At 39.2% G+C, this 27,744-nt stretch overlaps 1 protein-coding gene across 2 annotated transcripts; it reads left to right on the forward strand.

Annotated features, from left to right (window-relative positions):
* Nucleotides 1-27,730, forward strand: pou2f3 (POU class 2 homeobox 3). 2 transcript variants are annotated; one of them, XM_057821067.1, is made up of 13 exons: nucleotides 1-1,099; nucleotides 1,305-1,362; nucleotides 8,619-8,647; nucleotides 19,974-20,075; nucleotides 20,147-20,252; nucleotides 20,382-20,470; nucleotides 21,428-21,604; nucleotides 21,659-21,800; nucleotides 23,589-23,722; nucleotides 23,790-23,954; nucleotides 26,808-26,853; nucleotides 26,926-27,043; nucleotides 27,114-27,730. In XM_057821067.1, the coding sequence occupies exons 2-13, from the start codon at nucleotides 1,314-1,316 to the stop codon at nucleotides 27,154-27,156; spliced, it is 1,200 nt and encodes a 399-aa protein (XP_057677050.1). In that variant the 5' UTR covers nucleotides 1-1,099; nucleotides 1,305-1,313; the 3' UTR covers nucleotides 27,157-27,730. The 2 variants fall into 2 exon arrangements, with proteins under 2 accessions (XP_057677050.1, XP_057677051.1); XM_057821068.1 differs by lacking the exon at nucleotides 1-1,099 and having other exon boundaries at nucleotides 1,264-1,362.
* Nucleotides 27,731-27,744: the final 14 nt, after the last annotated feature.

The raw sequence follows: 27,744 nt of genomic DNA on the forward strand, positions 1-27,744 counted from the left end.
TTTAAGTTCACTGTGGCGCCGCCTTACTACAACAAAGCTTTTTACGTTGAAATTCTTGTGAAAAAATGCTTATCCCTGAATTCTTTATAGATATGGACGTAAAACAGTCTGTATTCTTGGTTGGAAGTAAAAGAAACCGTGCAGGTAGCATTTATATTATGTAAACATGTTGAATGTGCAGCTCGTATTTAAGTTCACTGTGGCGCCGCCTTACTACAACAAAGCTTTTTACGTCGAAATTCTTGTGAATAAATGCTTAAATCCCTGAATTCTTTATAGATATGGACGTAAAACCGCTTTCTTGGTTAAAAGCAAAAAACTGGGCGGTTAGCATTTATTTTATATAAATATTGCGAATTATGACACCAATGGCTAGCTGGTAATTTCTCCCTATCAACTTTTTTCACAACGTTTCAAAATGCATGCATGGTACGAAAAATATGATAATTACCTTGAATCCTCGAACAAATTACTCCTGGGACAATCCTTCCTGTTTGTATGCGGTACAGCTTTTGTACTTTTTCAATCTAAATCCGGCGTCAGATCGGTGCATGTGTTTGAGAACAACTTCGACCGTCTGAAGTAGAGTGTGGGACGGCTCCCTACTTGAAGGCGTGACGCAGTGTCTTGGGAATGTGTCCCGTCAATATCATTATGAAGTCTCTGTTTGAGGAATCTGAGTGAGTGAATTATTTTCAGCACCATTGACAGTTCTAGACGTCCAATCCATTTTGACTGGGAGGGGCGAATGAATGAACGTCAATGGCAGCCAATCACTTCAATCAGAGTATTTTTACGATTTCTGATGTCTCAAATAACTTCTTACCGACAACTTAACATCTTCTCCCCACACTGAAGACGTTGTGAGTGAGACTTGCGTGTGTGTGCTTTCGCAGTCGGCCTCATTGTTGTTTTATGCAAAGCGTGTGGCGCGGGATAGGGCGCGCGGCCATGTATGCAAATGCGCTTCTGAGGCTGCCGGTGTACAGCGCCGCACAGGTGAGCCTACCTCCACTCTCCAAAATGCCAAAGTAAGTCAAACGAGTAGCACCGCTAGAGGCCGATTCAACTTTCTTGCATCCCAAAACATCCACTTAAGGTAAGTTTCTCCCTCTGAAAATGACTTACCGTAACCGCGCTTTGCTGGGAGTCTCCTTCTATGAATATTGTAAGCAGCAGATTATGCGGTGGTGGTGGTGAGAACTCATTAGAATATAGTGGAGGTGATTTTCCTGAGCGTTGTCCTGCTGAAGTGTTGTAGGAAAATCAGCTGAATTGTTTTTTTTTTTTCTCAATCATGGCAGGTGAGGAAGATGAGCGCTGACCCTCTGGAGCAGCCGGACTCACAGGCAGAGCAGACAAGTGAGACCGCGTTTTACTCTCTACCCTAACCGCTTCGTTTGTGTTTATCTGCATGATTCAGGAGATTAATTAGCTCTGTGTTATTTATTTGGATGATTCATGAGATTGATGAGGACTTGGTTATTTTAAGTACTAGCATGATTCATGACATTTGAGAGTCAATAGGGTAAAAAAAAATTCATAAATTATTCTGTTGAGCATATTTATTGGAAAGAATAAAGAACCGGTGTGATCTAAAATGGATGCTCGCGCGTGGTGATAAATGAGCCGTGGCATAGTCTGTGATTTATTTTAATGGTTATTTTTACATACTGCTTAAACATTTTTATTTATTGGAGCTCTTTTTCAGTGCCATTGACGATACTGGACGTCAAATCATGTGGCACTTTTCTTTTTTTTTTGAGTTTATCCCTAGTAGACTTCCGATCCATTTGAACTGGGATGCAAGCAGGGAATTAACATTGGTTTATTCGCCGCCAACTCTCCCATCAGACTTCAAGCCTACTCTACTCTAGACAATATTGAGTTAATTATTCCTCATGACATCACGTTTTTAGTACAGTATATGGTATAAATCCCATTAGAATATAATACAGAATTCTACATTTGTCGTTTTAATATTTGTATCTATTAAGAATGTAGACCAAATTTAATCGAAATATTAGCTTTACAAGAAAATGTTTTTCTTTTAATGAATTTGTAATATAAGTAAAAATTTCACAATATTTTTTTATCACCTTTTTAAAATAATTACCTGTTTTTTTTTGTTTTTGTTTTTTTTAAAGAAAAGTGATTAGTATTTTTAGTGAACAAAAAATAGCATTGTTCAGGTTTTTGTGTTCCTGCAATAAGCTGTATATATATATATATATATATATATATATATATATATATATATATATATATATATATGTTGTTGTTGTTGTTGTTTTTTTCATAATGACAGGCGATTTATTACAAGGCATCAATATATAACAAGTATAATATTTTTCATGAACACAAGGCACAATGCCTCTAGCGTTGCCACTTTAACATACATCGCAGCAGCAACGCATACAAGTAAAACATACAAAATCGATAAACATTGTTTATTGAAACTTTAGAATGTTGTACCAAAGTAGCAAATGTCTACTCGCTTAATGCTGACATCAGTAGGTCAAAAGAAAAAATTTGAAAGCCTTCATTACTGGAATTTCCATTGTTTAAAAAAAAAAGTTAGGCAAGAAGACAGAATTTTAGAATAAAGTAGTAATCCCCCCCCCAAAAATAGTGGAATTATTATTTATTTTTCAATATTATGGAAAAAGTCCAAATTTGACAGTTTTTTTTTTTTTAATATAAAAATAAATAATTTTTCAACATATTCAACACAGTGCCAATAGCATTTAACATACACGGCAGAAGCAGTACAGAAACACAAAAAGTTTGACATCATTTGGTCAAACCAAAGTCTCGCTCCTGAATGCTGACATCAAATATTTTGTGAGGGTTACCCAATGACTGAATAGATTTCTAACAAGCCACCCTTTGAGCCATAGGGAACTCTCTTTGAGCATTAACGTGTGTGAGCAGTGACAGTTGGTCGCCATACCAGGATGGCCCTCAGGCATATTTGCTGAGAAATGCTGGCTGCCTTGCGGCCCACCACTGCAACAAAATACAAAACAATAAATGGGAACTGTCAACAGAAATGGAGAACTTCCTTGCTAACAATGGCTCACTGTGTCTGTCTGTGCACACGCAGACTCTCGCTGGCTGCCATTGACGGCTCTGGACGTCCAAACCATTTTGACTGGAAGGGGGGTGAATGAATGAGCATTCACTGCTATTTCTTCCATTTCTCCTAAAACAACCCCCCACGCCCCCTACTCATAATTAAGTAGACTAACACAATTTTCAGAAGATTTGGACTTGGATCATATTGGACTGTCATCAATTAGGCACTGTTCGCTATCATTTAGATTATTTTTTAAAATCTCTTTTCCAGGCAATCTTTGCAATTGGGTTCAAGTTCAGCACTGGTCAAATATATACATATCAATATTTCATAAAAGATGGAATAACATTTACTTAAACCAGCATACAAAAAACACAGAAATGTCATAGTGCATAACTGGTCTAAAGCCAAACATGTGTCAAAACGACTGTATTCCATGATTAAAAATAATCATTACTGTTTTGTCCAATTCTGCGCCGGCGCCTCAACCCATCCTAAAGGTATTTTTGTGCAATTAAGTGTTTACATTGTAAGTATTATTAATATTAATTACTTAATATACATTGTTTAGATATGGCAACTTACTACCTGTTCAGATTTGATGTGGGGGGGAAAGTACTGTAATTTTCAGACTATGATCTTTTTTCCTTAATTTTGAATCCTGTGGCTTATAGTCCACTGCATCTTATTTCTTGATTTATTTGGGTTAATAGGTAACACTTTTTTTGACGGCGGCATCATAAGACTGTCATTGGACAGTCATAATTATGACATGACACTATCATGGACATTACTGAATGCTTATGACAGATGTCATGTCCAGCTCGGATTGATTGATTTTTGATTGATCTTTTACATCCATTCAAAAGTGAGATCATTTGCCAGATACACTAAATGACATCAGTTATAAGCGTTCATTAATGCTCGTGACAGTGTCATGTCATAATTATGATGGTCTAATGACAGTCATATGGCGCCACTGTCAAATAAAGTGTTACCAAATACCATAACTAGCAATTAATGAAACAACTGGATCAGTAACTGAAGAAATAATCAACATAGAACTAGAAATTTGGTTATTTTCATCTGTTGCGATTCATGCTAGGAGGCATGTTGACCACAGGTGGCAGCAGAGGTTGACTGTAATAAGCAATAATAAATAATTAGCACAGAACATGAATTTTGATTGTTATTTACATCTGTAGCACTGCAATGCATGCTAGGAGGCATGTTGGACAACAACAGTGTTGACAGCAAGTGGCAGAAGAGGTTGACTGTCTCACCCAAGGGAGCAGTGATGTCCAAATGAAGCTTCTTGAAGCAATGAAGCTTCATAGTGGTTCATTTGGTCTCATGGCAGTTGTATGATGCCGCTGTCAAATAAAGTGTTACTGGTTAATATATTTTGTTGTAAATATCCCATAATACAGTGAGGACAGCTGTGGCTTAAAGTCCATTCCGGCAAATTTATGAACAAATGCCATTTTCGAGCCAAATTTGGTCAGTGGCAGGTGCGCCTCATAGTGTGAAAATTACGTTAGCAATAAATCTCTTTTTGCACAGTAACATTTGCTCTTGTGTATAATTTAAAATTGTATATATATCTTTTAATAGCATTATCAGTTTGACATTTTCGGTTATTGGTTGGAAGGAAGATTAAATTGTTGGTTATCAGTTGAAAATGCATTAGCTTGCATCACTACTTGCAATATTAGTCCAAGTCCAAACATCTTAAAAAATCTTTTAATATTTCAGGACAATAAAGGACTACTTACTTTTTGAGTCCTATGTCAAAATCTCAACCTGACTTGTTGGCTCAGAAACATCATAATGTAAAAAATGACAAGCAAACGGATTTAGCCCAACTTGGTTTTATTTCTTTCGCACTTGAAGAGCAACTGCTGTGCCAATGTCTGTTACAAAAACTCAATTCCAATATGGGAAATTTTAACACCGCTAAACTCAATAAAATACAAAATGTAAAAAAATTCATTCATTCACCCTAAATGCAAAATAAAAGTTTCTGAATGAACGTTCATTTGCCCCTTCCAGAGAAGATGGATAGGACGCCTAGCACTGTCAATGGCGCTGAAACATGACTCCCGTACTCCCCTCCCAAAGCTGTTTTGAAAGAACAAATATGTATTTTCCTTCTCCCCGCTTGGTATAATGAGAGAATACCAAAAAGGTGCCAGCCCTAGCCTGGAGTGAAGGCTGCTTTTGATGAATGTTTTTCAAATATTTTCTTTTTTCAGTGTAATTGACTTCCTGTCTTTGATCCCCATGTTTGCATTTTTTTGAAATATTTTATCTTAATTGGAACCCTTCTAGCGTAGGCGTGTTCTCATTAAAATCTATATACATAAATAAATTAGGCACCCAAGGATTCTGCGATTCTGCGGAATTTTCCAATGATTTTAACGCCCTCTGCAAAATACAGAGCGAGGTGCACAATATTTCATGTTACCTGTAATTTTCTCCCCAGACTCTAGATGTCACTGTTAAACAGTATCAACACAGGCACTGCTCATTATGGAAACAGAAATAGCATTGCTTTACAAGAAGACTTTTTTTTTTTTTTTAATTCTGTAAATGTTTCAATTATAATGCAAAGTTCTGCACTATATATAATATAATATTTTTTCCCCCGATTGTGTACGTGCTTTAAAGTCAGTCGTGCTCCAACCTCAATTTGCATGACATGGTCATTTTCATACTGGAACTGAAACCGGGTTGCTTGTCCTCGGGGTGGGATGGTGAAGGCGGGGATGGGGTCGTGGGGTGTTGGGGTTATTAGTTAAATTTGCATGACATGAAGCTTGTGCGTCTCTTCTCTCTCTCTCTCGCACACATGCACTGACATAATGTACAAAGACCCATTTGCCATTCAAATGGCGACACACCCTTGAACTCTCCACCTCCGTTGCTGACCTCACAAACTGTGCACTGAGTAAACGTCCATGTCTGCTTGTGTGTGAGGTCAAGTCCGCCTAATAATTAAGCTCAATCAGGCTTTACTCGGTTGTATTTGAGTCAATATACTATTTGTTTGTTTTGTTTTTGCTGTGTGATTTGGTTATTTTTGTTAACTGCCATTAATAGTGCTAGATGCCCAATCTTGTTTGACTGGGAAGAATAGACGTCTAGCGCCGTCCATGGTATTGAAACATGAGCATTCACAACCAGTCTTACCAGTTTATATTAATTGGACATCAATTCATTTAGTTCTGTATTGTTACAGCTCTTACGTATTTAAGGGGAAAAAATATTGATATATATTTATATATATATAATCACCTTAAGAAATGATTAGAAATTGTTATTAAATATATTTTGTCTCCCGAAAAATGTGGGGAAAAAATGCCAATATTTAAACCCTTTATGGCGCAAGTGACTATTTTGGGTAATTAAAAAAAAAAAAAAACAATATATAAAATTGTTATCGTTTTGTTGATTATCAATCATTATTTTATTTTAAAAAATGTCTTATGAATAAATACATTTTCAATCATTTTATTTTAAAAAATGTCTTATGAATAAATACATTTTGAAATAAAATGTTAATAAAAACTCAATTATTTAGATATACAGTGCCTTGCAAAAGTATTCGGCCCCCTTGAATCTTGCAACCTTTCGCCACATTTCAGGCTTCAGACATAAAGATATGAAATTTAATTTTTTTGTCAAGAATCAACAACAAGTGGGACACAATTGTGAAGTGGAACAACATTTATTGGATAATTTAAACTTTTTTAACAAATAAAAAACTGAAAAGTGGGGCGTGCAATATTATTCGGCCCCTTTACTTTCAGTGCAGCAAACTCACTCGAGAAGTTCAGTGAGGATCTCTGAATGATCCAATGTTGTCTTAAATGACCGATGATGATAAATAGAATCCACTTGTGTGTAATCAAGTCTCCGTATAAATGCACCTGCTCTGTGATAGTCTCAGGGTTCTGTTTAAAGTGCAGAGAGCATTATGAAAACCAAGGAACACACCAGGCAGGTCCGAGATACTGTTGTGGAGAAGTTTAAAGCCGGATTTGGATCCAAAAAGATTTCCCAAGCTTTAAACATCTCAAGGAGCACTGTGCAAGCCATCATATTGAAATGGAAGGAGAATCAGACCACTGCAAATCTACCAAGACCCGGCCGTCCTTCCAAACTTTCTTCTCAAACAAGGAGAAAACTGATCAGAGATGCAGCCAAGAGGCCCATGGTCACTCTGGATGAACTGCAGAGATCTACAGCTGAGGCGGGAGAGTCTGTCCATCGGACAACAATCAGTCGTACACTGCACAAATCTGGCCTTTATGGAAGAGTGGCAAGAAGAAAGCCATTTCTCAAAGACATCCATAAAAAGTCTCGTTTAAAATTTGCCACAAGCCACCTGGGAGACACACCAAACATGTGGAAGAAGGTGCTCTGGTCAGATGAAACCAAAATTGAACTTTTTGGCCACAATGCAAAACGATATGTTTGGCGTAAAAGCAACACAGCTCATCACCCTGAACACACCATCCCCACTGTCAAACATGGTGGTGGCAGCATCATGGTTAGGGCCTGCTTTTCTTCAGCAGGGACAGGGAAGATTATTAAAATTGACGGGAAGATGATGCAGCCAAACACAGGAACATTCTGGAAGAAAACCTGTTGGTATCTGCACAAGACCTGAGACTGGGACGGAGATTTATCTTCCAACAGGACAATGATCCAAAACAAAACATAAAGCCAAATCTACAAAGGAATGGTTAAAAAATAAACGTATCCAGGTGTTAGAATGGCCAAGTCAAAGTCCAGACCTGAATCCAATCGAGAATCTGTGGAAAGAGCTGAAGACTGCTGTTCACAAACACTCTCCATCCAACCTCACTGAGCTCGAGCTGTTTTGCAAGGAAGAATGGGCAAGAATGTCAGTCTCTCGATGTGCAAAACTGATAGAAACATACCCCAAGCGACTTGCAGCTGTAATTGGAGCAAAAGGTGGCGCTACAAAGTATTAACGCAAGGGGGCCGAATAATATTGCACGCCCCACTTTTCAGTTTTTTATTTGTTAAAAAAGTTTAAATGATCCAATAAATTTTGTTCCACTTCACGATTGTGTCCCACTTGTTGTTGATTCTTGACAAAAAATTAAAATGTTATATCTTTATGTTTGAAGCCTGAAATGTGGCGAAAGGTTGCAAGGTTCAAGGGGGCCGAATACTTTTGCAAGGCACTGTATATAAATATAAAACAGAAGTCCTGTTTAGGGAAGCCAATAACAGTCTAAAGCTGATTGAAAAAAAAAAATAAATAATAATGATGATGAAAATGTTTAAGCATAGATTGGTTTAAGTCATTGCCTGCCATTCAGAACAATAGTCATTCAATTCATTAAAACTGTGAATGCTCACCTTTCAGTGGTAATGACGCTAGACGTCCAATCAATTTTGACTAGGAGGGGCGAATGTTTATTCCACCGAGATATTTCCCCCCCCTGAGATTATTTAATATGAAATTTAAATCATGTTGACACTCTTTCTTTTGCTCCTTTAGAACAAAAAGGAATTGGCTTCCAAAGACATGTAAGTAAAATTTCATGTTTTGCATTGATTTTTTTAATATGTATTTTAACTGTCTGGCAAATAGATGATAAAAATAAATTCCTTTTAATGTCACTGTATGATTTTGACTTAGTCAATAAAAAAATAAATGAATAAAAATGCCCTTATTTTTATGAATCAATACAATACACTTAACTGCATCTCAAATTCCCAACTTTTTTAAAGAACAATAAGCGTCTTAGTTTGAAGACATCCAATGGTCAATAAGGATAACTGCCGTGCTAAACAGTGACCAGGCCTTGTACACAGGCAGAAGGCGCCTACATTCACTTTGAAGGCAACATGCATATTGGCTCGAAACCGATAATGAAAAATCGATGTCGATATTATACAATGTCATTTTAAAATGCTTTTATCGGCCGATATAATAGGCTACCCGATAATATCGGACAACTCTAGTTTCATTTATTGCTAACAAATTAGTTTATGTAAAGACTTTAGGTTAATAAATTAATGAGTCATAGTGAAAATATTACATGTGTAGGTTTACGTCTAATCCATTTTGATTGTGAGTGGAACCCTTACCTTTCAAAATAGATTGGACATCTAGCGCTGTCAATGGCACTACAACAAAAGCCAGTCTTCCCAGTTTAAATGAATTGAAGTCTATCCTTGTCAATAGCAGTAAAATCAATTTTACAGTGTATAACCAGTTTTTTATTCATTTGGATTTTTTACCTTTTATTTACATTATATATTTATTTAATATATCATAAAGAATATATAAAAATAATAATTAATAATATAAAAAACATATATATATTCTGGGTGACCCAAAAGACTTAATCCAATAAAACCAAGGGTGTTAGAAGAAAAATATTTTATCCATCGTAATTGAAATCTTAAAACATGCCATTTAAGAAACAGTGATGGAATTTTAATTTAAAAATGCTGTTGACCACTGTTGAAAAAATGGGAATTTTTGCATATTCGCAGACAAGAGCAAGAGGCAGCACTGCAAGACAGGGTCCTTGAGCAAGTAAATGTGCCCTTTTAGTGAATGCAGGATGAAATTTACAATATCAATGAATCAATCAATGAAGAAGCTTACCATCAGATTTCAAGAATGCATTCGAACAGGAGGGCACCATTTAAAGAATGTCATTAAAAAAAAAATCCATCACTGTTTCTTCAATGGCATGTTTTAAGGTTTCACATACTATAAATAAAATATTTTTCCTTCCATCACTCTTGGTTTTATTGGATTGACAAGCAGTATAGCCCGGCGTTGCTGTGCATACTTCTTGTGCTTTTGAGTTTTTGGGGCCAAGAAGAATAATAAGTAAAAGAAACTTTGAAATCACGGCTTCCCCATAATTTTTGGCCGCCAATTCAGTGGTTCCCCACTTACCTGCTTGGGCTGCAAGTTTTTAATTTTGCTCCCTTGAAAAACAAATGAAGACCACATAATTCTAAGGGCCGAATTAGTGCTGAAATGATTAATCGATTAACTCAAGTAATTTGATTAGAAAAAAAATATTCAAATTAAATTTTGCAGCTTCGAGTATTCGTTTAATTAAACTGGCGTCATAATGGTTTGTTTTGAAAGTGTTTGCATTTAGTTGTATTGATTTGGGTGGATACACTGCCATCTAGTGGTGACAGTCAATATGACATAACTCATTTCACATGGCTGAATCAAGCTGCTCCCTGATAAGACCAACATAAGCTGTTTTTGTTTGAGATGTTTTTAGTTATATTTAGCTGTTTTTTGTGGTAATATGTGTTTGAACCATTTGTTAAGAGCACTGTAAAAAAAAAAAAAAAAGTTAGCATCTTATAGCATTTAAGCTAGCAGACTTTTGCTACACATGATAGCCAATTGTTCTTTTGTTGTACTTAGATACTAATTTATTTTTTATACCGTTTGAGGCTCATCTCAGGTATTTAATTTGTCATGCTCTTTATCCGATTACTCGATTATTTGAACTGACTAGTTCATTGATTAATCAACTACTAAAATAATCGATAACTCCCGTTCCTTCTCGCATGTAGCATGACCTTAGCGTGACCTTCATTCCACAAACACCACTTTTGAAAGTAGTCCTATAAACTGTTTATTGATAGTCAATTTGTTGCTCTATTTGGGGGCGCGCCGGAAATTTCCATGGTGACTGTCAATGACCCCAACAACCAATCTGCCAATTTTCATAAAATCCGACATATGGTTTGGGGGAAACCGGAATATATCAGTTTTGGGGTTTTGTTGATTTTCTGCACTCTTGAAAGCTCTGCTGCTTGGGAACTCCTGAAAAACACTATTGATGTCACTCTCTCTAGCCCCTTTAAGACATAGGCTGAACTCTGTTTAAGTCCCAAGATTTAAACATGTAGCCCTTAAGTCTGAAAGCAATTTCCCGGGTCGACTGACACGGACATTAACCGCGTCGCATCCTAGTATAATGTCCGGGATTTAACCGGGACGCGGCTTGTATAAAAGCAGCCGGTTAATTCACGGGTCCCAGCGTGAAGGCTCGCTGAAGGGTCGCAATGCAGAAATTGCAGACATCAAGGAGTGGTCGAGATTTTCTTTTTCAAATGTTTACCCTTTTAAACTTTTTTTTCCCCTCAATTTTTCTTCGATTGAATCAATTATTTATCACCTTAAACGTCGGGGGAAATGCGACAGTAACAAAAAAAATATACAATTAAACGGTAGTTATGAGGTAGATATCTGTGACCTATTTGGAGACACAATTTTTTTCATTGTGACATAATTTGTTTAAAATATGCGAGTGAATAATTTTATAGTCTTTTTAAACTAAATATTTGCCATCAATTAATGATGGCTGGGTTGAAACAAAAGCGGTTGCGTGATGTGTGTAAGGTGGGGTCTCCAGGGTAAAACGGACAAATTAAAAATAGTTCAGGGACTTAATGCGCCATAAAACGGCTATGGTAGCATATAGAAATATTGTTCTACCAAACACAACAGTTCTTTGGATTAAAATACAGAGGGGTGCAAAAGCAGAAACTGCTTTTTCAGCCTTGTCTTTGTTTTCTGCCGTATAAATATTTCCAATGCTAAATATGAATAAATACGTTGAACACACACACACCCCCAAAAAAAAAAACCCTACTTTGCGGTTTTTCACTTATCGCAGTGGGTTCTGGTCCTCATTAACCGCCAAAAACGAGGGATCCCTGTATTATCAATTTTAGCACGCCGAAAACGCTGCTGATGTTTCTTTAGGGGCTCCGTATAAACTTATATATAAATGGAACTTTGTGTTTGTGTCTCTGTTCCCTGTGGACTCCAAAACTGCTTGATTTTCTTGGAATTTTACACATTTGTACTAGATAAAAGGTTTTGTTTTCGTGTGTGTGTGTGTGGGGGGGTCGACCAGTATAATTCAGATGTGGTGTCCACATACAGTATATACACTTTTTAGGTCATGTAGGCCAAATATGTATACCTAATGTTAATACTGTGACCCACAATGCCATGCCCACGTATGTATAAGCCAGGTCTTTATGGAGTTATTTTCTTTTAATGACCCAAAAATAATCACTTGCCCTATAGACCCTACTCACATGACGTCACAACCATGCCTCCGCGCCATATTGTCCGTCAACTCGTCGTGTTGACGCATTACCGCTACGTAAATTCCTCCTATTATGGCGTGTTTTTCTGCTCGTTAACATTAATAATCAAAATGGTGAAGGCGTGTGTTGCGGTTGGTTGCAATAACAGAGAAGATAGACGGAGAAACTTGAAGTTCTACCGTATTCCAAGAGACCCGGAGAGGAGAGCGAGATGGACTGCTGCAATTCGACGAGAAAACTGGGCTCCAAACGATTACCACAGATTATGTAGTAGTCATTTTACATCTGTAAGATGCATTTAATATATATTTAGAGGGTTTTGGGCTGACAACCACAATTAAGATCATTGCGAGGCTAATCGCCGACAACATACAGTTTCAAATTCAAGATGCTTATTTCTTCCACCATCATTACATTTTGAATAATATTTAGCTGGTACCAAGTGAAAGAAGCTGGCCTCGTCTACGGATCATCAGTTAAACAGGTGTGTCGAAACCTTTTGCAAAGGGGGCCAGATTTGGTGTGGTAAAAATGCGGGGGGGCTACCTTGGCTGATTTACATAGAACAATATATTTAAACAAATTTTAGCAAGCCCTTCTGTGTGTCACATTTGCTTTATTATTTTTTTTAATTCATAATTTCAACAGTCTCGTTTTTGTGGCATTCTCTTTCGACACTCGGGCCCTTGCGAAATACTGCTGCTGTGAAATTAAACTAGCTTCAAGTTGCTATAATTTCTCGCTGCGTATCTTCCCTGTAATGTTGTCGTACATGTCAGCGTGTCTTGTTCGGTAATATCATTATCGCGTCACATCGAACTCTTTGAAAACAGCGACTGTCTCCTTGCAAATGAGGCAGACACAGTTGTTGCGTGTTTTATTGAAGAAATAGTCCAATATCCACCTATCCTTGAAGCGTCGGCCATCGCAGTCAACTTTTTTTTTTTTTTATTGATTGTCGCCATTTTAGAAAATTGGAAGTAAAGGGTCACACGGGGTAATGTTGCTTCGAGTGCTGCTCTTAAAGTTTTTCAAACTTTCGTGAGAATAGGCTGAGTTTCTGTGGACAAGATAGTTGTAGATATCAGGGTAGCAGATGTCAGGCAGAGAGGGCGAAGACAGCGGGTCGAAAAATATCGATTTAGGCATCAAATATGGATCTGGCGAATGGATAGACGGAAGCTTTTCCACATAACGCCTTTTATGCAACGCATCCAATGAGTTTACAGCGTCTGAAATAGAGGTTAGATTTTGTGCCCGAACCCGAACCCGACCCGACCCGACCCGACCCGGGCCCACAATTTAAGCATTCACGTTCGGGTCAGGTCGGGTCGGGCCGCCATGCCGGACTAATAAATTATTTAAAAAAAAAAAAAATGGAGAGCAAGCACTCTGTATTGCGCTTTTGCTTGTGCGTGTGCACGAACGCCGTGGCGCCGGCCGCTTATCCTTCTTGTCCTCCCTCTCTACCGTTTGCGCACGGCCGAGGCGCCCCCCTCTCCTGTTCCCTCTCCTTGTCAGAGAAGCGGGTCCATGTGAGAACAATATCCCACACACTCAGAAATATGTTTAACAAACTTTCCCAGCGTTATTTCGTTGTGTGAATGCTTTGATAATTCTCAAAAAAATATGTAGATTATTTAAACATTAAGAAAACTTGCGTTTTTTTCTGCCAACTCGAAGAAATGAAAATAAATTGCTGCTGCTGCGTTTTTTCCGCGTCACTCAAAAAAAAAAAAAAAAAAAAAAAAAAAAAAAAAAATGGAGAGCAGTCTCTCTGTATTGCGCTTTTGCTTGTGCGTGTGCACGAACGCCGTGGCGCCGGCCGCTTTTCCTTCTTGTCCTCCCCCTCTACCGTTTGCGCACAGCCGAGGCGCCCCCCTCTCCTGTTCCCTCTCCTTGTCAGAGAGGCACGTCCATGTGAGAACAATATCCCACACACTCAGAAATATGTTTAACAAACTTTCCCAGCGTTATTTCGTTGTGTGAATGCTTTGATAATTCTAAAAAAAATATGTAGATTATTAAAACATTAAGAAAATTTGCGTTTTTTTTCTGCCAACTCGAAGAAATGAAAATAAATTGCTGCTGCTGCGTTTTTTCCGCGTCACTCAAAAAAAAAAAAATCGGGTTTTTCGGGCTCGGGCCTGCAAATCTAGTTAAGTGATCGAGCTCGGGCCGGGTCGGGCCTCAATACCAGCGGGCCGTGTCGGGTCGGGCTGGATTTTTTAGGCCCGAACTAGGCTCTAGCTCTGAAAGCACCGGGGCTTCCATGAATTGCACTATAAATTGCACGACAAATTGAAACTATTGAAAATACGGATAAACAATGACGGACAATATGGCGGCCAGATACAGCGACACGTCATTCTGTGACGTTGGTGAGTAGGGTCTTTAAAGGGTTAATGTAAAGGTGATGAAACTCTTCTCATGATATATAGAGTTTATCTATATTCTACTGCCCCTTGGTGGCCAAAACACACTGATTTAGGGAAGCATGAAATCATCATGCATTATTGAATATCCGAAGCTTAAATAATTTGCGTAACAAGCAGATAGATTTGAGGCCTAATCACTTCTCCAAGCAGTTAATACGCAATCAAGGCCAATTTTATGGTCCGATCCTCGCCTGCCATTGAAGCTGCTTCCAGCTCCGTTCCATTGCTACGCCCTCACCTGTAAATTCATGTGGAACAGACTTCTTTTGGACAGCTAACATCCTAAGGACAATCTAGTGCCATCAACCCCCTCGTGTCAATAATGACTCTCCTCCAAGCGCTCCTGAATCACCTCAAATAGTTTGCAGCTATTTGGATTCTTCTACAAACACTCTCTCTCCCGTCTTTCTCTCCTTTGGCAGGCAGGACTTTTTTTGTTTCCATGTGTTTGCTTCTTTTGGGAAGTGCCATGGCTTTCGGGGGGGTGCTGTGGGTAGCAAGAGGTGGTGTGTGTGCGTATTTGCATAGTGACTTGCCCAGGGGGAGGGAGTCTATCACTCGTTGCATCTTGTTTAGCCACCAAACTGGTCCTGGAGCGAGGGAATACACACATACTAACACACGCGCTCCTTTGACCTAAAAGCACACACTGTACTTTCAGTTGGGTTTGTCAAATTATTTCGGTTATTTATTTATGTGTTTATTTTTAATTCATTTATTATTTATTGGAATTAAGACCGGTCAACTAAAAATGTGTTGCATTGATGCAAACAACAAGTTTAACCCATTGAACTCATTGGCTGCCATCAACGATGCTAGACATCCAATCCGTTTTGACTGGGACGCTCATTCACTCCCTTCAAATATCAGAAATGCTGATTGCATGAAAACTAAAGAAAAAACTGAGCAAAAATTGTATACTCAGTTTAAAATAAAACTAAAAACTAAACAACCAAATTTGAACAACAGAAGAAAAAAAAAAGTTTGAGTGTAATTTTTATGTAAATGATTATTTTGTATGTTATTTTCAATTAGATTTAAAAGCATATACAGTATCTCACAAAAGTGAGTACACCTCTCGCATTTCTGCAGATATTTAAGGATATGTTTTCATGGGACAACACTGACAAAATGACACTTTGACACAATGAAAAATAGTCTGTGCGCGGCTTATATAATCAAGTTAATATATTTCCCCCCCAAAATAACTCAAAATATAGCCAATAATATCTACTGGCAACAAAAGTGAGTGAAAGAAAGAGGAAGCCTGCCCGTCTCATCAGACCATAGGACATGGTTCCAGTATTCCATGTGCTTTGTTGACACGTCTTCAGTAAACTGTTTGCGGGCTTTGTTGTGTACCGTCTTCAGAAGAGGCTTCCTCCTGGGGTGACAGCCATGCACACCAATTTGATGTAGAGTGTGGCATATGGTCTGAGCACTAACAGGCTGACCCCCCACCTCTTCAATCTCTGCAGCAATGCCGGCAGCACTCCTGTGACGAGTCACATGACAACTTGGAGGGAAAATGACAAGCATTACTCAATTTTGACATTTAGGGATGTACGTAGTTTCTAAGCCAGTGGTCTCCAAACCATTCCACATAGGGCCGCAGTGGGTGCAGGATTTCACTCCAACAAAACAAGACCACAGCTTTTCACCAAACTGGTGTATATTAAGTGTAATCAGTTGATTGCAGTCAGGTGCTGCTTGTTTTAGTAGAAACCACATTGGTGAAAAGGTCTGTGCTTGATTGGTATGAACAAAAGCCAGGCCCCACAGCGGCCCTCGAGGACCGGTTTTGCGACCCCTGTTCTAAGGGGTGTACTCACTTTTGTTGCCAGGGGTTTAGATTTTAATGGCTATATTTTGAGTTAATTTGAGGGGAAAATAAATTAACTCTACACTCACCGGCCACTTTATTAGATACAACATGCTAGTAACGGGTTGGACCCTCTTTTGCCTTTAGAACTGCCTCAGTTCTTCGTGGCATATATTCAACAAGGTGCTGGAAGCATTCCTCAGAGAGTTTGGTCCATATTGACATGATGGCATCACACGGTGCAGATTTGTTGGCTCGACATCCATGATGCGAATCTCCCGTTCCACCACATCCCAAAGATGCTCTATTGGATTGAGATCTGGTGACTGTGGAGGCCATTTGAGTACAGTGAACTCATTGTCATGTTCAAGAAACCAGTCTGAGATGATTCCAGCTTTATGACATGGCGCATTATCCTGCTGAAAGTAGCCATCAGAAGTTTGGTACATTGTGGTCATAAAGGGATGGACATGGTCAGCAACAATACTCAGGTAGGCTGTGGCGTTCCAACGATGCTCAATTGGTACCAAGGGGCCCAAAGAGTGCCAAGAAAATATTCCCCACACCATTACACCACCACCACCAGCCTGAACCGCTGATACAAGGCAGGATGGATCCATGCTTTCATGTTGTTGACGCCAAATTCTGACCCTACCATCCGAATGTCACAGCAGAAATCAAGACTCATCAGACCAGGCAACGTTTTTACAATCTTCTATTGTCCAATTTCGATGAGCTTGTGTAAATTGTAGCCTCAGTTTCCTGTTCTTAGCTGAAAGGAGTGGCACCCGACGTGGTCTTCTGCTGCTGTAGCCCATCTGCCTCAAAGTTTGACGTATTGTGCGTTCAGAGATGCTCTTCTGCCTTGGTTGTAACGGGTGGTTATTTGAGTCACTGTTGCCTTTCTATCAGCTTGAACCAGTCTGGCCATTCTCCTCTGACCTCTGGCATCAACAAGGTATTTCCGCCCACAGAACTGCCGCTCACTGGATATTTTTTCTTTTTCGGACTATTCTCTGTAAACCCTAGAGATGGTTGTGCGTGAAAATCCCAGTAGATCAGCAGTTTCTGAAATACTCAGACCAGCCCTTCTGGCACCAACAACCATGCCACGTTCAAAGTCACTCAAATCACCTTTCTTCCCCATACTGATGCCCGGTTTGAACTGCAGGAGATCGTCTTAAACCATGTCTACATGCCTAAATGCACTGAGTTACCGCCATGTGATTGGCAGTTGGACAGGTGTACCTAATAAAGTGGCCGATGAGTGTATTATATAAGCTGCACACAGACTACTTTTATTTCTTTCAAATGTATTTTTATTGGTTTCACAAAGATATAGAACAACCCCCTTCCCCAAACTAAAAATAAATAAATAAAAATTCACTCTAAGATATCCAACACAACCAACCATGAAGTCTTAAGTCTAATCATAAACGTCCATAGAGCCATAGAAAGTTCTTCAGTGCCATCACTCCCGATACATAAGTTACAGTATCAGAATAAAATACAATACAGCCAGATGTCCCACAAGTAGGAGCAGCATGGAAAGTGACTGTACTGTTGCCCCTCTCCCATAGCTAAATTAACAATATGGCATTGCATATGTCATTCCTGCACTTGTGTGGCGATGTTGTCAAAGAATGAAAGAAAAGGTCCCCATGTAGTATAACATTTATTTACAGAACCGCAATGAATATATCTGATTTTTTCGAGCCTAAGGTTCATCAGCACATCCCTTATCCAATGCGAAGTTGTGGGTGGGGCAGCTTCCTTTCACCTCAGAAGAACCAAACGTCGCGCCAAAAGGGTGGTAAAAGCAATAACCCTACACCGCCAAGTAGGCAGCCACAGACCCTCCGGTAAAACTCCAAATATTGATATTAAAGGATCAGGAGGGATTCGGATCCCTAACACTAGGGAGAGGGCTTCAAAAATACCCTTCCAAAATGTTTCTAAACTTGGACATAACCAAAACATATGGATCAGTGTTGCATCTGCCAGCTTACATCTATCACACAGAGGGCAGATTTCTGGAAAGATTCTGGACAATCTTACCTTAGAATAGTGTACCCAATGTACTACCTTAAATTGAATCAGAGCGTGATGAGCGCATATAGATGAATTATGTACCCTACCCAAAACCTTAGACCACAGTCCATTTCCAATTGGTGCTTGAAGATCCCGTGCCCACCGGTCTTTGATTCTGGATCAGGACCGAGCTACCATATGAGAAATTACATTAAGAATACGCTTGAGTCCCCCTTTCTCTGTCGGATCTAAAGACATAATCTAAAACTGTTGTAGGAGGTTTATTTGGGAAAAGCGGTATGACACTCTTAACGATGCTTCTAAGTTGCAGATATCTAAAAATATGTGAGTTAGGAATATTAAGTCTTTCGACTAGCTGTGCGAAAGAGGCAAAAATTATCATCCACAAAAAGGTCATTTAAACGTGTAAGACCCAGGTTGGACCACAAATGAAAGGCTTCATCGACTGTTGAGGGTACAAAAAAATGATTAGACGCCACTGGGCTAAAAAGGCAATTACCAACTAGACAACCACCAGACTACATTTCATTGTGTCAAAATGTCATTTTGTCAGTGTTGTCCCATGAAAAGATATACTTAAATATCTGCAGAAATGCGAGGGGTGTACTCACTTTTGTGATACACTGTATATAACTGTCAAAATTTATTTTTCAAGGGAAACTTTTGAATTTTAGCTTGGGTTTAATTAGTTAGTGAAGTTGATTTCAAAGAATTCCGTACATTTGTCAGGTATTTTCAGGGCTCTGGAGTGGCTAAGCTAGCGCGAGTCAATTATGCGTACTTAGCATGCCAATAAAAAACAATATTAACAAATCTCACATTAATTCAAAATGCAGATCATCGTTCGAAATACCCATGTGGCCAAAACACTCTCACACCAAACTACCATAAGTCATTTCATTCTGCAGGATTTATTTTTTAGATGTGTAATGTGACCCACAATAGAGAGGAGTGCTTCGGCACGCATGCGCATGGGAGTCCCTTTCGTCAGTTTCATTTAAAAAAAAATCAGCGAATCAAAAACCAATGTGATATCACTCCGCCCTGCTTGCCTAGAGCTGTTCCCTGCAGAGCTGCTGGATTACAAATATTGCAGTTCATACTATCATTGACATGCAACTGTAAGTTTAGAAGTTTAATAACTTTATCCTGAAAACATAGCCAACACTATTGGTTGCATGGATCGTAGGTGATTCTCATTCGTGCATATGTTGTTTTTTATTGGTATGCTATGCAGCGACCATTTTCTCGCGCTAGCTTAGCCCATCCAGAGCCCTGAAATTAACAAATAACTGACAAACTGCACAGAATTTGTTGAAACCAACAAAACTGACTACGTAAACCCCCGCTAACTTGAAGATTAAGCCTTATGTAAAAAATTCTGAACTTCCCCTTTATTTAATTTATTTATTTTTGGGGGTTACTGCAGATAAAGACAGAGGATATCGGCGACTCGTCCCACCTGAGCTCCTCTCTGAAGACATGTCACATGACGCACAGTTCTTCCATGCACGGCGCACACATGACTGGGGTAAAACGAGCAAAATATTTGAGCTGCAGTATTCATGGTTGTTTATGGAATTTGGGCGCTTTGCTCCTCAGGACCTGACGTCTCTACACAACATGCAGCCGCTTGTCCTGATGCCGCCGTCCCACTTATCATCTACATCCCCTTTCCTGCTCTCCCAGAATCCCCCCAGCCACCAAGGTGACCAGCGCCTTCACTCGCTGCCATTGACGGCGCTAGACGTCCAATCCATTTTCACTGGGAGGGGGCGAATTAACGTTTGTTCATTCGAAATAACTGCAAATTTTCACGTTTTCGCTTTCACTGCAGCTCTTCTGCAACAGAACATGATGTCGCTTCCCGGGCAGAATCCAAGCGGGCTACTGCAGCATCAGCACAGCTTGGCTTTGACCCCGCAGGTAAATGGACCTCCTCCTACTCCTTCCAAGAGCACACTTTATATGTAATTGTACAAACAGCGCTCAAAATACAGTATGTAGATGCGGGTTTACGATAAGCTGCCGGTGTTGATGAACATTTGTCTAATCAAATATGACTAAGGTATGGATCTAGCGAGCTAACGTTTGGTGAGAGCAGATTGAGGCAGCTTAAAGGCGTTTTGGAAAATCAGAAGATTGAGGTCGTAATTCACACATGAGTATGGAGGACCGAGAGTGGCAAAATCAAATAAATGTGCCATTGATGTTACTATTTTGACAATATTTCAAATTTCATGTTTCAAGTTTTTTTCATTATTTCAAGTTTTTGTTGTTGTAACCAGTTTTTGTCTCGTCATTTCTGTATTTTGATTTTTTTTATTCGTATATATATTTAGAATTTTATGAATGTACTTTTATTTTTTAAATATCTATTTAGTTCAACATTTATTCATTTTGTTTTATCGATTTCACATTCATGTATCTATTTCAGTTTTTAGTCATTTCGATGTCATTTATTTCAATTATTTGAATTTTTCTTTAATTCAATTTTATTTTATTCGGCTTTTAGTCATTTAAGATTGTTTGATTTTATCGAATAAAATTTTTGTATTTCAATTTTTATTAATTTATTTCAACATTTTGATTAATTGTATTTCACATTAATGTATTTCAGTTTTTATGCATTTCAACATTTATTTGATTAATTCGAATTTAATTTTTTTTTTTTTTAATCAGTTTGTGTTATTTCAATTTTCATTATTTCAAATAATATTTATTTGGTTGAAAATATATTGCAAGATGAATTTATTTCAATACTATATGCTCAGTTCTTTCCATTTTTATTTGTTGATATAAAGATTCGTTTAGTTCACTTTTTATTTCTTGAATTTTGGAACCGCTGCAAATTCTGCTTCTTTTTACACGTTGGCTCTCCAGGCAATAAGTCGTTCGGCCCTGGCGGGCCCGCCGATGGACAGCCTCATGGACGTTTCCCACCTGCAGATGGCCAAACACATAGTGCCCCCGCCTCAGGAAGAGCCCAGCGACCTGGAGGAGCTGGAACAGTTTGCCAAAACCTTCAAACAAAGACGCATCAAACTGGGCTTCACGCAGGTAAGTGCCTGTGCCGCCCTGACGACCGTCTGGTTCTGACGGACTGCGTTCTAGGGTGACGTGGGCCTAGCCATGGGCAAGCTGTACGGCAACGACTTCAGCCAGACGACTATCTCTCGCTTTGAGGCGCTTAACTTGAGCTTCAAGAATATGTGCAAGCTCAAACCTCTGCTGGAGAAGTGGCTGAGTGATGCAGGTACAGTACTAGCTATTGAAATAGTCATTTATTTATTTTTTTCAAGGCGAAATCGCTGGACCAGAATTGTAAATATGCTGGTGTCCTCTTTAAAGAATAAAAAGAGAATCACATATTTCGGCTTCTCGGCGCTCTCCTGCTTCCGCCTTCCCCTTTATTTTCTATCCTCCTCAGGCCCTAGTTCGGGTCGCTGGCTGAGTGTCTGTGTGTCGACGGGGTGTCAACCACTTTGAGTGGGGATCCTGTACTGCCCCAGGCCTAGTGGGCCGTGGGGGTCTCGCGGTGTGCTGTGTTGGTTGGAGGGTTGCGGTTATGGCGCTTCCCCTCATCCCTTTTCCGAAGGCCGGCTAATTGGGGCGCGGATGGTCTGGGGGACCTCCCAGGGGGATGGCAGTGGCTGTGCTGGCTCACCCCCCAATTGGCTGGGGAGGACCCCGCGCAGCATTTCCACTTGTCTGCAGGACTATCACACGTCTGATGGGATTCACGCATGACTTGGTACAATTACACTTTAGTGGAGAGAAAGTCTGTGCCAGGATTATCGATCAGGCGGCATAGAATAGGATGTCAACATCCACACATACAAGTGATTCACATAATACTGGGTTCTACACCTCACATTGCTCATTTGTGTACGCTCCACCCCGCCTAATCACATCTTTTTTTGACTCACCCCCCTCCTCTTTCTCCTCGCCCCCTCACATGGTGTCCATGGGAAATGCAATTAGCTAACGACAGCACCACTATACTCATAGGAAGTGTAGGCGTTCAGTTTATTTCTTGTTGTTTGTTCTTCTCCTCTTCTGTCTCTGTCTCATTTCTATTTTCCTTTCTGTCCCATCATAACCCCTTCCTACTTGCTGCTTTCTCCTAATAAACGAAATACAATGATTAATCACAAGAGGAGTATACCATACTCCCATGTGATGTTCAGACTATAAGGACACTCAAATTTCCATTCTCCATGTCAAAGCAGCTGAACAGGACAGGTTAAAAAAATCAGAGAGAATGTCACATTTTTTTCAACAGTTACTCTTTTCCACAGCACTGATTGGCTGCCATTGACATCACTCAACATCCAATCTGTTTTGACTGTTTTCATTCATTCTTATTTTTATTCACATTTTATAAATGATTAAAAAAAAAAAAAAAAAACGTAATCATGATTAATAAAAAATATACATATAAAATTATAATTGAGACCATATGCCGACATCCCATTTTGGGCCAATAACACATCACTTTTTTTTTTTTTTTTTAAATTAAAAAAATAGTCACTTGCACTATAAAGGGTTAGTTAATGTGACTGTTCACCTCTATGTGACCTTTCACCTGCACACCATTAAAGGTTAAAAAAATATATATATATTTTTAGAGGAGAAATGATACCAACATTTCAACATATAGGACACCTTCTTTTAACTCCTTGACTGCCATTGGCTGTGATAGACATCCGACCAATTTCAAATTAGTCTACCGCTCTCAATGGCAGTGAATGGTTATATGGTTGAACAAGCCCATTCAAACTCCTGTTAAATGGTGTCAGCTCACGCGTGTCACCATTTAATTAGCCTTGATTCAACCTCTGTCAACTTCAGATGTTCTAGTAAGCTTGCCATGATTTTTTTGATAGTAACACAACTGGGTTATTAGGTCACATTTATCATGGGAAAATACTTTGGGTGTTTTTGGTTTTTTTTTTTTTAAATAGGTAAAACTTGCATTTGAAGAAGGGTGAGTAGATTCCTCAAACGTGGATTATTTTATTGACCGATTTTGACCTTGCAGAAAACTCTCCTTCGGACTGCCTGAGCAGTAGCACGTCCCTGCCGCCGCTGATGGAAGGCTACGGCCGCAAGCGCAAAAAGAGGACCAGCATTGACAGCAACATCAAGTTAACACTAGAGAAGCGCTTCCTCGACGTGAGTTGTACCACCCCCAAGTATTTTTTTTCTGCAAAATCTTGAATCCATCTGGTGCCTTCGCAAGAACCCTAAACCCAACTCAGAGGAGATCACCATGATCTCAGAGCAACTAGCCATGGAGAAGGAGGTGATCCGGGTTTGGTTCTGCAACCGGCGCCAGAAGGAGAAGAGGATTTACTGCCCGGTGACCAGTTTACCTGTCAAGACGCAGAGCTACAACTCCAGGATGGTCAGTCATTAAATTTTTGGGGCAAATTTCCAGGGAACCGTAAATTTTTTCCAAATTCTGTATACAATCGTTATGCCCCTCACAGTCTCAGAATTTTTGATGTCCAAATTATGTGATTTTGGTCAAAAATTGTAGGACAAAATCAATATATCAATTCATATCTTAGTAATAAAATGGACAGGTAGTCCCTGGTTTACGAACGAGTCCCATTCCTTCTCTGGCAAAGTAACCCGGATTTCTGCGTAAATTGGAATCAACCCTCTAAATACCTCACTCTAAATAAATTTTTAAAAATTATCCAAAAACATGTATTATACGTCTTTGTACTGTCCTCACCAAGACGTTGGAGCTAAGTGCTAGCTAGACAGAGAGCTAAACTCCGAAATGACGATGTTAGATGTCCGTGTGCTTTGCTGACCTTATTCAGCTGCTCATGACATCATCACTTGCAGAATGAAAGTAAAATAAAATGAAATTAAATCTGTCTCATCTTCAATAACGGCAATTCAAATTTGGGTTTTCAAGTAGCTGCTGATACAGCAATAAGAAACGATTAGCATGTATCAGTTAGCGTCCGCACATCATAAACTCGCCCCAAGTATTCGACCACAATTGAAAACGCACAAAAAACAGTACAAAAGGGGTTATATACAGCCGTCTTCTCTGGAGGCTTCACAAGCAACAAATGTGCGTGCAGGCTGTCACCTCTTCACTCGGCTGCTTCCTCATATGTGCGAGTGCCGTCACTGCCGTGTGTGGGGTGGGCGGGTGTGTAAATGCTCTCGCGTGCAGAAGTACAACCTTCCTGTGCCAAAATAAAAGCATGAATTACAAAAGTCAACATTTAAAAAAAAAAATAAAAAAACAATGGCGAGATGCAGGCGTCGTAAAATCGATATTGCTTTAAGTCGGGTAACTCAGGGACTACTCGTATTTTAAACTTTAAAATTATATAAATGTTAATTAAATTAAAATCAAATGAAAAACATTTGAGCAAAAAATCAAAACATTTGAGCAACAAAAAAAAAAAATCCGATGAACAAACAATTTTTTTTAGTCATTAGATGTTAGTTATTACAAAGCCAATTTTAAAACTGACTACAGATGATTGTATTCATTAAATGATTTATGAGACTATGAAGTCATTATTTACAGTGGTATGAAAAAGTATCTGAACCTTTTGGAATTTCTCACATTTCTGCATAAAATCACCATCAAATGTGATCTGATCTTTGTCAAAATCACACAAATGTATAAACAGTGTCTGCTGTAACTAAAACACCCCAAACATTTATAGGTTTTCATATTTTAATGAGGATAGCATGCAAAAAATGACAGAAGGGGGAAAATAAGCTAACTATCTGCCTAAGGAGACTTAAAGAGCAATTGAAACCATTTTACCAAACAATTTGTCAGGCGTGCACCCAATCACTGAGGAGTGGTTTAAAGCTGCCCTGCCCACTATAAAGCACACACCTGGTAAGAATTGTCTTGATGAGAAGCATTTTTTAATGTGCATCATGGCTTGGTCAAAACAGCTGTCTGAAGACCTGCGATCAAGGATTCTTGATCTGTATAAAGCTGGGAAAGGATACAAAACCATCTCTAAAAGTCTGGACGTTTATCAATCGACAGTCAGAGAAGTTGTCTACAAATCGAGAGAGTGTGGCACTGTTGCTTCTCTCCCAAGGAATGACCGTCCACCAAATATGACGCCAAGAGTTGAGCGAAGAATACTCAGAGAGGTAAAATAGAACCCTAGAGTGTCTACTAAAGACTTACAGAAATCATTGGCACAGTCCAATATCTCTGTGCACGCATCAACTATATGTAAAACTATGGCCAAGAATGGTGTTCATGGGAGGACTCCACGGAAGAAGCCACTGCTGTCTAAAAAAAACACGGTTGCTCGTTTAATGTTCGCAAAAAGGCACTCGGACACTCCAAGTTTTGGCAAAATATTTTGTGGACTGATGAAACCAAAGTTGAACTGTTTGGGAGCAACACACAAAGTCATGTTTGGAGGTAAAATGGAACAGCTCACCAACATCAACACCTCATCCCCACCGTGAAGCATGGTGGAGGGAGCATCAAGATTTGGGGCTGTTTACTGCCTCAGGGCCTGGACAACTTGTAATCATTAATGGAAGAATGAATTCAAAAGTATATCAGAATGTTTTGTAGGAAAACCTGAGGCCATCTGTCAGACAGTTGAAGCTAAAAAGAGGATGGATGCTGCAAGAAGACAATGATCCAAAACACAGAAGTAAATGAACTTCAGAATGGTTTCAGAAAAACAAAATACACGTTCTGGAGTGGCCAAGTCAAAGTCCAGACTTGAATCCCATTGAGATGCTGTGGCGTGACCTAAAGACAGAGAGTCATGCTAGACATCCCAGGAAGCTGACTGAACTACAGCAGTCATATAGAGAAGAATAGGCCAAAATTAGTCCTGATAGATGTGCCAGACTGATCTGCTGCTACAGGAAGCATCTTTTTGAAGTTATTGCTGCCAAAGGGGGGCCACAAAATATTAAATGTGATGGTTCACCTACTTATTTTTCCCCCTTCTGTCATTGTTTGAATCCTATCCTCATTACAATATGAAAGCCTATAAATGTTTGGGTGGTTTTAGTTGAAGCAGACACTGTTTTTTGGATCTGTGTGATTTTGACAAAGATCCGATCACATTTGATGGTGATTTTATAAAGAAATGTGAGAAATTCCAAAAGGTTCAGATACTCTTTCATACCACTCTGTTTTAAATAAATTTTCACACTGGCATGAACAATCGGTTTTATTTGACGAGTTGTCACTCCACTTTTAAAATATTTTATGTGTTTGCTGGTCTAGGCTGCCGCGGTGTCCAGATCATACAGCCCGCTGGCTTCAGGAGCAGGTAAATAAACAAGTTTCAGCAGCCACTGAGTTGACATGCTTTACATCACTGATGCGTGTTCACCTCCCCCAGTTTCATCCAATTCGTCTCCGAACTGCATGAGTCGCGATGTTTCTCCCGACAGCATGTCCGTGTCCACGCCGCCTTTAACGTCTCAAGTCAACCCAGCGATGTCTTACGGACCTCCGGGGTGAGTGTTCAATCAATCAAAGAATACTTCATTGGATTATCAGAAGTAGTGACACATGTGCGTGTTTCAGGTCGTGGCCCCGCGCTTGGAATTCAACAGCATACCTCCACTGAAACAAGGCAGCCACTTTTCGCTGTTTTTCGAAGGACGTACAAATGAAGACTTTTGACGTGTTGGGATGATGAAGATGAAGTCGGACTTGAGTGCTGTTGAGTCTAGCTCATAAGCTGTAAAAGGACAACAAAAAAAAGGGCGGGGATTGGGAGCATATTGCTGCTATACCAGAAACAAAAGCTCACAATGACGCGTATTAAAGTTAAAACACGTTATATACAATTTCACATTAAAACAAAATTCTATTTTTCAATCTTTTTTCCTCTAAATGGTACGTATCATAGAATATCATCAATCAGTGTACTTCACTTCAAACTGGGTAATTTAACTCAAAAATGAATTAATGCGCGGTTTAAATTATTTGTGTTATCTCATACCCAATGAGTCAATATGGCAGCACATTTAAATGAAAATAAACACCCTGTTGTAACTTGCTACTGAGCTTTCTCTTCCTGGGGTGGTCAGCAATATGCTTCCATTGTTGAAATGTAAAGATCTTGTGTAGGTGTATCTGTCAACTCAGGTGTTATTGTGTTTCCATGCTGTTGTTAGGCAAGAAGCAGTAAAAGAAAATTGGTGCAAAAGCA

This window comes from Corythoichthys intestinalis, chromosome 18 (assembly GCF_030265065.1).
Source record: "Corythoichthys intestinalis isolate RoL2023-P3 chromosome 18, ASM3026506v1, whole genome shotgun sequence".
NCBI lineage: Eukaryota > Metazoa > Chordata > Actinopteri > Syngnathiformes > Syngnathidae > Corythoichthys > Corythoichthys intestinalis.

Bases quoted from the DNA above. Each gene is read 5' to 3' on its own strand.
- pou2f3 (XM_057821067.1), top strand. From the start codon at position 1,314: ATGAGCGCTGACCCTCTGGAGCAGCCGGACTCACAGGCAGAGCAGACA. The intron at 1,363-8,618 runs GTGAGACCGCGT...TTGCTCCTTTAG, and splicing joins CTCACAGGCAGAGCAGACAA to AACAAAAAGGAATTGGCTTC. The intron at 8,648-19,973 runs GTAAGTAAAATT...GGGTTACTGCAG, and splicing joins GAATTGGCTTCCAAAGACAT to ATAAAGACAGAGGATATCGG.